The sequence below is a fragment of a genome, unplaced genomic scaffold, assembly GCF_019419815.1.
Source record: "Pyrus x bretschneideri cultivar Hongxiangsu unplaced genomic scaffold, Pyrus_bretschneideri_v1 Contig53, whole genome shotgun sequence".
Taxonomy (NCBI): domain Eukaryota; kingdom Viridiplantae; phylum Streptophyta; class Magnoliopsida; order Rosales; family Rosaceae; genus Pyrus; species Pyrus x bretschneideri.
This window is the reverse complement of record NW_025999791.1, coordinates 2795055-2809843: the sequence shown is the minus strand read 5'-3', so window position 1 is coordinate 2809843 and position 14789 is coordinate 2795055. Positions and strand designations below refer to the sequence as shown.

Here is a 14789-nt window from a genome sequence, read left to right as displayed (position 1 = left end):
CAATAACTTGGAAAAGTCTTCACCTTCTTCTTCCCTCTCTCTCTCTCTCTCTCTCTCTCTCTCTTATGTACCGTGTTTTGACTTTCTCAATTTGAAAATCTCATTTTCCTCCCCACCTGTATATATATAAACAAACTCAACTCCTTTGTCATATATCCTCCTCACAACGTTTTCAAAGTTCAAACCAATTCACAACTACATAAAAAAAAAAACCTTCATATCAATCTTCAACTCTCACCTTTAATCAAACACTTCGTTGATCAACCAAAAGTATCCTTTGTCAGTTCTCAATCTTCGTCAGGTTTCTTGTTTCGGTTTTGGATTTCTCGATCAAATGGACCAAGAAATTGATGTTCCCTCATTTTTTCTGTGCCCCATTTCTCTAGAAATCATGAAGGATCCCGTCACAATCTCGACCGGGATCACATACGATCGAGAGAGCATAGAGAAATGGTTGTTCTCGAGCAAGAACAAGACTTGTCCCGTTACCAAACAAGTGGTTTCGGAGGATTCCGACATAACTCCCAACCACACTCTTCGCCGGTTGCTCCAAGCTTGGTGCACAATGAACGCTTCTCACGGCATCGAAAGGATCCCAACTCCGAAGCCGCCCATTAACAAATCTCAGATCGATAAGCTCCTCCGAGACGCCAAAAAGTCCCCAAACGGTCTGGCAAAATGCCTCAGTGAGCTTCGATCCATTTCATCCCAAAGCAAAGCCAACAAGAGAAGCATCGAAGCCGCTGGTGCAGGCGAGTTCCTTGCTTCAACGATAATCAACAACATCAAGAACGACAGAGAAAATGTCGAAAATGAAGAAGCTTTGAGCATCCTCTACAACCTAAATCTTAGTGAAGATGTTCTCAAAACCCTAATAGGCAAAGAGGGTGAGTTTGTCGAGGCCTTAATCAAACTCATGCAACGTGGGAGCGACGAGTCTCGGACGTACGCTGTGATGTTGTTGAGATCAATGTTCGAGGTTGCTGATTCGATGAGGATGACAAACGTAAAACCTGGATTCTTCGTCCAAGTTGTTCGGGTCTTAAATGATCAAATCTCACAACAGGCCTCAAAAGCCACATTGCAACTGTTGATCCAGCTCTGTCCATGGGGACGAAACAGAATCAAAGCCGTTGAATCCGGGGCGGTTATGGTCTTGATTGAGCTTCTTCTAGATACTTCTTCCGATAGGAGAACCTTGGAAATGACACTCTTGGTTCTTGACATGCTATGCGGCTGCGCGGAAGGCCGCGCAGAACTGCTGACCCACGGCGCAGGACTAGCCGTGGTGTCTAAGAAGATAATGAGGGTCTCGAAGGTGGCAAGCGAGAGGGCAGTGAAGATTTTGTTCCTCATTTGCAAGTTTTCCGCGACGTCGAATGTTTTGCAGGAGATGATGCAATTGGGCATTGTGGTGAAGCTATGCTTAGTTCTTCAAGTGGATAGTGGGAGCAAGACCAAGGAGAAGGCTAGAGAGATCTTAAAATTGCATGCAAGGACATGGAAGAATTCTACTTGTATACCAAGCAATTTGGTTTCTTCTTATCCATCTTGAAAAAGAAAGAATTGTGACTTTCTATATTTTTAGTAATTTTCCATTTTTTGTGTACATAATTGATTTTTGGTCGGTTTTACAACACAGATATACCGATTAATGGGCATGGGTTACAGTTCCACAAATGTTTGATCGCATTCCTATGAATTTCTTTTCTGGTTCTGCCTTTTTGGGAAATCAGAATACCATTAATTGCTCAATACATTTGGAACTTTTAGGAGATTACTATTTCTAGATCAAACTCTTGTTTTAGAAACTTTTTATTTAAGTCGTTTTGGGAAGAGAAATCCAAAAATTATATTAAGCTTCCATACTTTTAGCAGTTCTGGGTCCCTTGTTCATTTCAAATTGATTGAGAGATGGTCCAGCACCGGAACCAACTGAAAATGCAAGGATTAAGTAAAATAAGGAAGTCCTAGACTTGCTCAAAAAAGCCAGCCGGACAGAGAAAGCAGTCATATCGAATTGCAAGTGCACTACACAATTAATTAATTGCCCATCTTTGTGGACCAAATACTATATACTCATAATTTAATTCTTTATTTATTCTTTTAGTGATATCATGTCTTCGGTAGACATAGTTAAATTAGCTAGAGTAGCGTGCTCATCGCTTTGCGCTCACGTTTGAATTTAATCTCAATAATTTAATGTAAAATATCTTATCATTTATAAAAATAAAATAATATATACATATATCCATGTAATGAATTAACAATGGGATCATTTCTATTTTGTTGTTTCCCTTTTTTTTCCCCGATAAGCTATAACTATAGCTATAGTTATATTCTTTGTTGTTTTTTTTTTTTTTTTAAAGAAAACGATAGAGTTTTATGAGAATATTTTTTCGAGTGATCAATTATTCAGTCGGGAGGTAATTTGCACAAACAAGGTAAACATTTTTTTTTTTTTTGCCATAACACAAACAAACATAAATTATACCACATGTACAAACACCACCGGTACAAACTTCCTTCTTAATTAGCAAACAAAGTACAACCCATCTTGTGCTTGACTTCCAATTATAGAAAGAAAAATATTATATGTATATGTGATATATAATTTATAACGTGAATACTTGTAAACGTATAAGTTAAACCAATATAGTTAAGTTTGTACATACGAAAAAAAAATCCAATATATAAGTTAAATCCACCTTTTAAATACGTGACACGTTACCTGAAATCAAATTGTAGAACATCATGTCACAAGTCAAACATTAATATTTTATATCTTAACTAGCATAGTACGTTTTGCATGTAATTAAGTATACATAGTGTGGAATAGATATTGCTAAGACATTAATCAGATGCGTTTTCTTTAAGGAAAATAGCTACAATAAACATATTTTGACATTGAGTTTGTAGAAATGATCATTTTCAGTAATAACGACATATTAATCACATATCAACGATTTAGCGATGACATAACGACAATAATGATATATAATGACGACATAATAAATGTTGATCATTTATGCATTGATGTCAAAGTAGTTTTTTTTTCCTTTTCTGAACAACGATATTATAGGGGAGGGGGTGAGCTTAGCCTCATAACAAACTAGCAATAACGTGGTTCAAACCGAATATAAAATTATGAATAAAACTTTATTAATTGAAGAAAGAGAACACAACAAATTCCCCAGACGGCTACTGTGAGAGACTATATTGTGGCTAACTTTATTCTGATATTAAACTACAAGTTATATTTATATAAAACAAAACCTAAAAAACCCTAATTCAAATGGACTAGGTTTTCAACAAAAATATGTTTATTGTACTAATTTCCCTCTATCTAGTAGATGTACAAACCCAATGAGTGGGTGGTGGTATCTACGCACCCTTTTTTACCTCTCACACCTCTCCTAATTTCCGATCATTGAATCAAATAAAAAGAAAATCAAAGAACATAAATCAACATAGAATGTGTGGGAAGTAAAAAGAAATGTGTGGATAAAAAATAAAAAAAAATTCATTGGCCGCCTAAGTATATATAAAAGAGAACACATTAAAAAAAAAAAAAAAAAAAGGGAAACTTTACCTTCCTCCCATTAGAAAGGAAAATGCAGCTGAGACCTGCAGGCAAGGTTCTAAAAAATGCTAGGTGCTAGTCAGCGACAGGTTGGGGCGTAGTACCTAGGCAATTAGGTTGGGGCCTAAGCAGATTTAAGTATATTATATATCGTATAAATAAAAGTCTATTTATACTTAAAAAAATACATAATTCTATTGGGATGACAAAACTGCAAAATAGAATGACATATAGATTATAAAGTATTAGAACGTGATGAAAACATGAGGAATAAATGCAAAATGAAAATTATCTCTTTTCTGCCTAAGTGAGAATCGTGACCTAGGTGTGTCTGGGCAGGTTAGGAAGACGCCTAGGCAGTCTAGGCGGGCACCTAAGCATGTCTAAATGTCATTTCTTAATTTTCAAAAGTCTAAGAATTAATCAGAGCAGTGGTCAACCCCCTAACACCTAAACGAGGCCTAGGCGGCGCTAGGTGAGAGTTTTTAGAATAGTGCCTATAGGTCATGGCATGGTTTGGTGCACACAAAAACTTCTTTTTTATCACGTTAAGGCGCTAGGCGGCGCTAGGTGAGAGTTTTTAAAACATTGCCGGTAGGTTATGGCATGTATCAGTGCACACAGAAACTTCCTTTTTATCATAGTTTTTCTTCGTTATTTTCCTTTGTTTGTCTTAATTTCTTTCTACTTTTGGTATTGTATTTCTTAAACCTTTTTCACTTTCCATGTTTCTTTTCTGCAACAAGCATATATATATATATATATATATATGTATGTATGTATATATATATGTATGTATGTATCCAGTTGTTATGGTCATTGCTTGGTAGGATCAATCGAATATGTGGTAATCCAATTGATTTGTTGGCTATTAAATTAAAGTCTTCTAATCAAACCTAATGACCCTAGATAATATGAGGGTAGATTTTTTTTCTAATAAACGATATTATCTACACTAAGAAGGAGGGAGTGGGCCTAGTCTCATGATAGACTAAAAATAATGTAGTTTAAATTTGTCTTTGGCGATAATTAATCAAACCTAAGACCTCTCACTTACAAATAAAGAAAAATACCCCTAGACCGTAATACTAAGTGGGAATAATATGATAATATTAGACTGCCCCAAAAAAGTGTTTTGATTATACAATGTACCGGACGTATCAAAGATTATAATTTCTATAATTTTAATTCATATCAGATTAAAAGAGTTATGAAACGATCCATAACACAAAGTATGAAACTAACTGCATTAATTGAATTAGATTGGATTTTTTTAAACAAAAGATAGACCAAAAACTTACAATGATAATGTGTTGAGAATGAATCCAACATTGATGAGAGGAGGGACCTTACATGTTCTTATAAGAGGTTGGACTACTCTTCATATTTGCAGTTGATTTTTCGGTAGAACCGCAACTTTCTATTAGAGCAGGTTGTCCCACATATGATGCCAAATGGCCACACACACTCCACGTTACCTCCCTTATTTGTGTTGTCCACGTATTAGGCTAAAAAAATTTCCACACATGAGATGACGTATTGAGAATGAATCTCACACTGATAGGAGGAAGAACCTTACATGTGCTTATAAAAAGTTAAACTACTACGTACCCATATTATCAATTAATTTTATATTGTAATCTCAACTTTTTCTTTCAAAATACCCTTGAGATCCCTAAGTGCCTCATATCAAACTTAATTTTACAAGCCACAACAAAAAGAAAATGAGAAAATCCGAAAAAAAAAAAAAAAACATTTTGGCTTCACATGACCAAGCGTGGCTAATTCATCCGCTACCATACTGGCTTGACGATAGACATGTTGAAGATGACCACATGCAGAGTAGATTGGATTGTACCATATGCATGAACTTAGACATTTTCCCTTTTTACGAAAAGCTCAAGCATTATACAAAACAAAATTGTAATTCTTTTGTAGTTTTTGCTGAGTTGTAAAGCACACGTTGCTGAGAAAGACATGATCAGATTTGTTTGGTGCATGCGTGTTTAACAATTTTACGGGTGTTATATGTATTTCATGTGATTTCTACAATGCTTCATGATCGCGTGCATTCTGTTGAATATATCAATCCCAACTCATCACTGCCAGCTCATCAACACAGTTGTAAAGGATTAGATTATGTAATAGTTAGTTAAAAAGTTAGTTAGAATTTATTACTCAAAGTTTATGAACTAGTCTTTTAATCGGCTATAAATAGTTATTGTAAACAAATAGTAAAATTAGTTTATTGAGTTTAATACAAAACCTTCATTCTTTTTCTTTTCTCACATTTCTCTTCTCCCTGTAAAACTTCATTTCTTGGTTTTATAATTGTTCATCTCTGCTACTTCTCCAATGTAGTTCATATGGTATCAGAGCCACTAAGCTCACGCCATGGATTCTGGTGGTTCCGTTTTTCATTAGATTTCATTGTCTTCTAGTTTTATTTCTCTTCCGTTAAGTTCTTCAATGCTTCTGTAATTGTTCAGTAATTACTGGGTAAATTTCCCTTCTGTATTTTGCGTAAAGATTGTTGGTGATATATGGGTCTTTGAAATTGTGGTGTAATCTGAATGCAATTGGCTAGTGGGTTCTGTTAATTTCTTCTGTGCTTCTGCAATCGTCAAACAGAAGTGGGAATTTTCGGTTCTTGAATTCGATTTTTTTTTTTTAAAAAAGATTTTCATCGAGTTCTTCACCTCCTGATTCTAGGGAAAAAAATGGGTTTTCAAGCAAATTCTTGGATCCAGTGGAATACCCTCACCTTGGAGGCGCTCGTGATGGTGGTCTACAATTTGGGTTTTGCTTTGGAAATGGGTTTTCCTCCGGACATGGTGCGGTGTTAGGAATAACACTCGGTCATCAATTTATGGTGCGTTTTCTTCGGTGCCTTCGATATAGTTCTTTCCTCTTGGTGGTGTTCTCTGATCAGCTTTCTGAATTATATTTTTTGCGACTTTGATCCCTAATCTGTTTTCCAGTGTGGAAGAAAGTTTAGAACTTTATGCAGTCCAAGTGTTTGACGAAATGCTCAGCCCAAGATTTTTTGTGAAGGTTATGTTTTCAATCCTGTTATATGAGATTGAGGGGGGATGTTGAATATATTACTACTAACTCATCACTGCCAGCTCATCAAAACAGTTGTAAGGGATTGGATTATGTAATAGTTAGTTGAAAGAGTTAGTTAGAGTTTGTTACTCAAAGCTTATGAGCTAGTCGTCTGGTCAGCTATATATAGCTATTGTAAACATATAGTAAAATCAGTCATTGAATTCAATACAAAACCTTCATTCATTTTTTTCTCACATTTCTCTTCTCCCTGTAAAACTTCATTTTTGGTTTTATAATTGTTCATCCCTGCTACTTCTCCAATGTAGTTAATACAGTCAACTTAAGGTTAAATTGTCATAGTTAATTGTTTGGAGCATAAAATTGATGGCCCGTTAGAGTGTTTTTGTTTGTTTTATGTATCCTATCAAATTCAATATTTACCAAATTTAAAATTTATGTTTAAAATATTTGATTATGCCTAGGAATTTAGAAAAAGTGCTATTTGTTCGAGGTTGAAAAAGAATTGTTCTTTTCAAATTTGGAAAAAAAAAAAAAAAAAAATTAGCCTATTCTTCATTTCGTTTTTTGGGAAGAAAGTAGAAGACTATTTTTCTTATAGTTTTAATCGCATGCAAACCATTAGCCTATTCTTCATTTCTCGAGATCCTTCGACGACACCTCGAGTGCTTGTCAAATCATTTCTCTTGTCTTGAGTATTATATTTACTTGCTGCTATATTATTCATGGGCGTCGAGATGAGGTTGAGTTGCTCTTGAGGGGGTCAGGAGCAATAGAAACTAAACAAAAAATTTCAATGCAATTAGGATTAGTTAAGTTTTTTGACACGTAAAAAAGGAAAAAATTATAAGAGTTCGGTAATAAAAGGGAAAAGGTCTTTTTCAAGCCTCTAGAAAAGGACATTTTCAAATTTCCCATTTATGGATCATAGAAAATCAATTACCTCAATAAGTGGGATTAAAGTTAAAGAAAATTGAGTTCAACCGGGAATTGTTTGATACCTACGTTTTTGTTTTTGTTTTGACAAATGATATTGGTAGTGGGTTAAATTGTTAGTCGTTTGGGTGAAGATCGGTGGAGATCGAACCCGTACTAGAATACATAGATATGATTGTTTTTCCCCATTGTGGTAAAGCATCATCTACAACATTGTGATTTGTCTAACTATTTGGCCAAAGTCAAAATCCAAGTGGTCCAGTGGTAAGAACATGGATTTCAGCTCCCAAAATACAAAAAACAGGAAAGTCCCAGGTTCGAAACTCCAAGTTGGTGAGTTTGCTTGATTGTGACCAGGGAAAGGCTGATATGTCTCTGGAAGTCTTCCCAGCCCTGGGAATGGGTGGATAACCGTGGCTTATCACCAGCTGTTCCATTAAAAAAATAAACATATATATAAAATAATTAAATAAAAATAAAAATCCAAGTATAGTTAGATAACTAAATACTTTCCGATTTAAGTGAATTGTTGCAGTGATGACATCACTTTAAAATGATCAATTCAGATCATAAGAAATATTATGCAGTGGACACAAGTAGTGGTGAATCTGCTACTTCATATATAAGGTGTCATTTTAGAAATGTGAAGCTCTATTTTTTTAATTTCTAATATGCACCATGGATTTATCATATTTTTGTTTATTTTTTATAAAGCGATATATTTACACAAAGAGATGAGGATTTGCACACAGTAAACTAACTATAATAAATTGGTATATCGAACTTGTCACCACATGAATCAAACTATTCAAGTGGAGTGAACAATAGAAAGAGTAAGATAAAGTAAAATTACAATCATAGAGTAAGCTATAGAGTAAGATAAAGATAGAAGAAGATATTACGAACCACAATCACTACTCATCACTTAATCCAACTAGGAGTTGAGAGGAGAAATTAAGAAAATAGATGGGGAATGGTGGACCAGAAGTTAAAAACAACAAAAGAAACGAAGAAATAAATGAAAACAAAGATTTTTAAGGAGAATTATTGCAAAATAACCAAACTGTTGCGGTCATATTCAGAATAAGAATGTGATTGAGTAAATCCTAGTAGATCTAGGAATATATTTTATATTCATATTAGGAGTTGATTACCTATTAAGAGTTGTAATCCCAAAAGGTAAGGTTTTTGCCTATCCTACTACTATAAATAAAGGTACACTGGGCGTGATACAACATACATCTCACAATTAAATCTCTCTCTTCTCTTTCTCACTACCGCCGGTCTCCATCTCTCTAAACCTTTGGGTAGCTCAATTAAATAGGCCTACATTACGTTATCAGCATGCTCTTACCAGAAGCTGAGGGCTTGACAGATCGTAGGAGGAGGCTATCTTTCACACAATTCAAAGGCTATTCTTTGTTTTCTGCTAATTAGGTACGCTTGAAATAAATGAAGATATTTGAAACGTCCACGAAGCATGAAAACATTCTTCATGATGCATGAACCCTTCTATGTTTATATTTTCCTTACAATATATACATTGTATATGTTTCATATGATTGTCAATATATATATATATATATATATATATATGTTTCATGCATTACGCAATTAATTTGCTATGTGCAATTGTGAGTCAAAGCATATTAATAAATTAGAAGCGATTTAGGGTTTTTCAAACTTTAGGGATTTCAAAAAAAAAAAAAAAAAATTGGGAAACGTGCGGCAACGCTGCCGCATCACTAACGTGGCTTCACCAAGACACTACTGTTGGCCTGAAGCCCAACCGTGTGGAGCATAACATGGCACTATGTCATTTTAGACAACTTAGACCTCACGGCAGCAACCCTTTGGGCCTTGCTGCGTTGACCCGGACCCTAGGCCTCCGACCTACTTAGCTTTATAGGGCCTGAAGTCCCTTAGCCCACCCAAGAAGAACCCCTTTTCTTAGCCCGTTGTCCCGAGTCCCTGGCCCAACTCTAGTAACCCTAAGCTGCTGGGCTTCCTTGTTGCCTATAATCCGGCTCGTCTGCAGTAGCCCGTATGCTCATTGGGCTTCGTCCTAGTCTCGGCCCACTCACCAACAACTTTATGTTGCTGGGCTTAATTTGCCCCAAACCTAAAACATGAAACCCAGCTTTTCGGGGTTTCCCCGGACCAACTGAAAAGGTCAACTTTTTGCTGGGCCTGCCCTGTGTCCCAGTTTCGACCTAAAGTCAGTAGCCTTGGCTGCTAAGCTCCCTGAACCCTCTCAGCTCGAGGCCTGCAGCCCTCAACGAGCCCAACACGCCTGCAGCCGAACCTAAAGGGCCTTTCTCCCATATTATTTTGCTTCCACAATCGACTCTATTCGATCCCGATCTATTGAATTAATTAAAATTGACCTACAATCCATTAATTTGATAATTAAATCCAAAATTATTGACATAAAGATCACTTTTGGACATTGTTGATTCAATAATTTATTTTTATACTTTGAATTGTTGACATACATTCGTAATAACGAAGCCCTCACACTTGAGTTCCTGAAGAAACTCAAATTCAGTACACTTAAGTCCATATATTGCATTCTGTGTTTTTTGTAGGAACCTCTCATTTATGAACTAATTGTTCATAAAAACTAAATTGAACTTGTAGTTTCACATTTAGTACCTTTGAAACCTGAAGTTTCATTCAAAACCTATCACATGAAGCCTGTAGTTTTCATCCGTAAATTAAACTGATACATGTCTGTAAAACCTGAATGTTCTACGATATATGTCTATGGATCACCATATGACTAATCACGTTTTTTTTTTACCCTCTGTTTTAGGGACATGTCGAACTTAAACAAGCTCAATTTCACCGCTCTGGAAGTATCAAGAAGAAACTACCTGAAGTGGGTTCAAAACATGAAGCTCTATCTCACTGCAAAGGGTATTAGAGCCACCATTGAGGCACCCACTAACAACAAACCTGTCGACGAAGCTCAAAAAGCTACTGCAATAATCTTCATTCAAAGACATATCCATGATGCTCTGTAGACCGAGTACCTCACTGAGGATGACCCACGCACCCTTTGGCTGGCTCTGGCTGACCGTTTCGATCACCAGAAAGATATATACTTGCCTGAAGCAAGACACGACAGACAACATCTTCGCTTCTAAGACTTTAAGCTCGTGAATGAATACAACTTTTAATTTTGTAGAATTCGATCACTACTGAAGTTCTATAAAGTGGAACTTACTAAATCAGATCTCATGGAGAAGACTTATTCGACCTTCCATGCCACCAATATTATCCTGCAACAACAATATAGGGCATAAAAATTCACCAAGTTTTTGGATTTAATCTCTGTACTACTTCTCGCTGAAAAGCAGAACCATCTTTTGATAAAGAATCATCAAGCTCAACCACCTGGCTCGAACGTCGAGCTTGAAGCACATGTGCCCAATTCTAATAGCCACAAACGATGAAAGAATCATCGTAGCCGTGGCAATAGGCGGCAAGCCCAACCACTGGCCCAAGGTCAACAAAGCGCCAGCCCTAAGGGAGGAAATATGACCCAATAGTGTCCACCATTTGCATTTAAGGCCCCGAACTTCAAGAACAAGGGCAAAGCTACTGCTCAACCGATTTCCACTGAAAAGGACATGTGCTACAGCTGTGGATCAAAAGATCATTAGTCATGCGTATGCCGAGCTAACCCCGAGGCTATTGCCAAGTATCATTCCCATCGCGAGTCTAACTTTGCACATGTGGATCATCCGGAATATGTTACTACATTTATGGAGATATCGCCAATCATCTACTCTGACACTTAAGTGTGGCAGACCCCTTGGTTCAAAGGATTCACAACCTCGAAAAAAGAAAAATGACACCAACTAGTAACCCTAGTTTAAATTTGACCATCGCTCACTCATCCGTTCCAACGCTTGAGGTTATTCTAGATTACGGTGATGTTTTAGACGTGACAAACTGACCTCTCGAGAATCGTGAGATTTTGGTCCACTACATAGTATTGGATGAGGTTTGGAATAGGAATGACATGATTGTCGACGATGCATTTGCGTACACAGTAGCCACTGACATCATGCTTAGCGATGACATTAAAACCACGTTCCGTTGATGAATGCCAACATAAAGCCGATTGGTCAAACTAAAAACAAGTAATCTAGTTTAAACTTTTAAACTTTTAATTACTAACTAATTAGCGGTTAAACTTTTAATTTCTTATTTTTTTGCCAAAGGATTTGCATCAAGGACTCAGGACTACACATGGATGCATAGTTTTGTAATAAATTACTAACTAATTAGTGGTTAAGCTTTTAATTTATATGATCATACATCACCTTCTTAAAGTATTTTTTTTTAATTTTCTAGGCCCACATATAGTAACATATATGCTCGATAACTTATTTCCATTGCTGAAAAATTATATCTATATAGTTATTTAAGATGATTTCCTTACCTTTCCACGAGACACAAAAGAAGAGTAAATTGTCGATCTACCCCCTGAACTTTCACTCGACTTTCGATTCCCCCCTCCCCCCGGGGAACTTTTCTATTGGAAATTAAGGACTCCAACTAATTTTTTCAGTTGATTTGTCCCCTGCCATTAGTTTTTCATATATTCCATCAATATTTCTGTTAAGTGAGACCATGTGCACAACATGTGAGGGTAGTTAATTCATTCCACTCTTAGAAATGATTAAAAAACTGAAAAATAAATAAAATAAAATAAAAACTTTCCCTCTATTTTTTTCCCGCTAATTCCTATCCTAAATTTTATTATTCCCTCTTATTCCTCTGCATGAGAAATGACATATGGTGTTATTGTCTTCAAAAGTAGCTAAGTTAGTCTTTTTCTTGAAGCATGTACTACCATTTTTATTTTCTCTAACAAATTAATAATTTGACAAATGCTTACGCTGTTATTATCTCCAAAGCAGTGCATTAATATAAGAAACATGTTCATAATACTCATAAAAAATGCTCAAGATAATTACTTACTTTTCATAATGTCATAAAAGCATCTCCAAAGGAGATGTCAAATTGTCCAAATCAGCAATAATGGTAACAAAAGACAGCATTAATGTTTTCCAATGGAGAAGTCAAATCTGATGTGGCATGACATGGATTGACATCTCTCTCACTTGTTGCCAAATTTGACAGCACCTTCAGATTTTTTTAATTAATTATTAAATGCTTTTTATTAATTTTTTTTATTTGTTTAAAGCGTTATCCTTTTGTTTCTTTTCATTCCCAATGCAAAGAAAATACATATGAACTATTATTTTAAAATTTGACATATCGGTTAGAAAGCAAAAGTTTAAAAGATGTCAAAGTGCCATGTAAGCCTTCAAATTTAAATTTTAGGTTTAAAATTTGATATCTCCTTTGGAGGTGGTCTAATAATCCCAATACAATTCCACAAAATGATCCTTAAGAAGTTGGAAAACATAAGAGATTTTACCATCCATAAGGAACATAACCCATAGAATCTTGATTACAAAATATGGGCATTCCACTTAACCAAATACAAGCAAAATAAGGTTTTAGTTATCAAAATAAGAGCACAAACATTCTGCTCAAAACGCACATGACACGTGGAGATCAACTACACTTTCCATGGCCTTCCTCGGTTGGTTGGAATCTTGTACCTGAACTTATTTTCATTTTTGATGGCTGAGTAAGATTAAGGATGTTATGTTTTCCAACTTCTTAAGGATCATTTTCTGGAATTGTATTGGGATTATTACGACATTATGAAAAGTATGTAATTATCTTGAGCATTTTTTTATGAGTATTATGAACATGTTTCTTATATTAATGCACTGCTTTGGAGACAATAACACCATGAGCATTTATCAAATTATTTATTTGTTAGAGAAAATAAAAATGGTAGTACATGCTTTAAGAAAAAGACTAACTTAGCTACTTATGAAGACAATAACACCATATAGTCATTTCTCATGCACAGGAATAAGAGGGAAAAATAAAATTGAAGATAGGAATTAACGGGAAAAAATAGAGGGAAAGTTTTGTCTTTTTATTTATTTTCAGTTTTTTAATCATTTTTAAGAGTGAAATGACTTATCTACCCTCACATGTTGTGCAGATGGTCTCACTTAACAAAAATATAGATGGACTATATGAAAAACTAACAGTAGGAGGCATATCAGCTAAAATAAATTAGTTTGAGTCCTTAATTTTCCAATAGAAAAGTTCATGGGGGAATCGAAAGTTAAGTGAAAGTTCAGGGGGTAAATCAACCGTTTACTCCACAAAAGAAATAGTGCATGAATTATATGACCATTTTACACCTACCATGAATGCTGTTTGAACATGCTAGAATAATAACCCCAGCATATTATGTGGTGCAGATTAGATAGTTTAATTCGTTACTTGCTATGTTGCAAGTTCAATTCTCAAAAAAAATAAAAAATAAAATAAAAAGAAGCACCAACTCATAGTCAACTAATAATATGTGACAATAAAGCCATGTAAATCTTGTGCCTCTCTCTACTCTCAGGGGCCAAAAACATGTTGCACATCGTAAAGCTTTAATTAACTGACTTTTGCATATATCATGACGCGAGGATCTCATCCTAGTTCGATCGCCCGACATTTGTATGTTATTAGACAATTAGAAGCATGCTGTCTCAGTAATTTTTCAAGTTGCAATCCACTACTTATGATCAGGTCAGCATTTGCAACTTACAATCGCAACAATGGAAAGTTGGAAATTAAACAAATTAATTTTCACGTCGTTCACCAAAGATTATGTGATCGATTATTCGATTGCGTGATGGATGAGGAAACTATAAAATAACCTAGCTATAAAATAACTTGCGCATGCTGGCTGCATGGGGTTTCATGGCTACCCAGAACATGCTTTCAATAAATTTGAAAGTTTCGTATGTATTTTTTTTCTTTTTAATTCGAATGACGGTTATAAACGGCACAAGAGTGACTACTTTTCCCTTCAAAAGAGGAAGAGACACCACTTGGAACATGTCAACCTACAGTCCTACATGCAGTTTGACCAAGTAATAATTTTCCTCGTCGGAAATTGATTGAGTAGTTGAACTTTAGTGAGTAGGGGAACAATTAAGCCACAGAAGCTTCTGTGGGACCTTCTAAATAATAGAAAGGTCTACCAACTTACAAATTAAAGAAACTTCTATACAGGAGCTTTATTTGCGCAATGCATGAA

General features: G+C 35.4%; 1 protein-coding gene and 1 long non-coding RNA gene across 2 annotated transcripts; both read left to right on the top strand.

Moving 5' to 3' along the window:
• The first annotated feature begins 334 nt into the window (after positions 1-334).
• Positions 335-1609, top strand: LOC125470823 (E3 ubiquitin-protein ligase PUB23-like). The gene has a single exon (XM_048570489.1). It carries the CDS (start codon positions 335-337, stop codon positions 1553-1555), a length of 1221 nt encoding a protein of 406 aa, XP_048426446.1. The 3' UTR covers positions 1556-1609.
• Positions 1610-4843: 3234 nt separating this feature from the next.
• Positions 4844-6888, top strand: LOC125470857. Its single transcript, XR_007253229.1, has 2 exons — positions 4844-6455; positions 6565-6888. It is a non-coding gene; the product is annotated as an uncharacterized LOC125470857 (long non-coding RNA).
• Positions 6889-14789: the final 7901 nt, after the last annotated feature.

What these genes read in the sequence shown, in the direction of transcription:
- LOC125470823 (XM_048570489.1), top strand. Translation starts at nt 335, where the DNA reads ATGGACCAAGAAATTGATGTTCCCTCATTTTTTCTGTGCCCCATTTCT.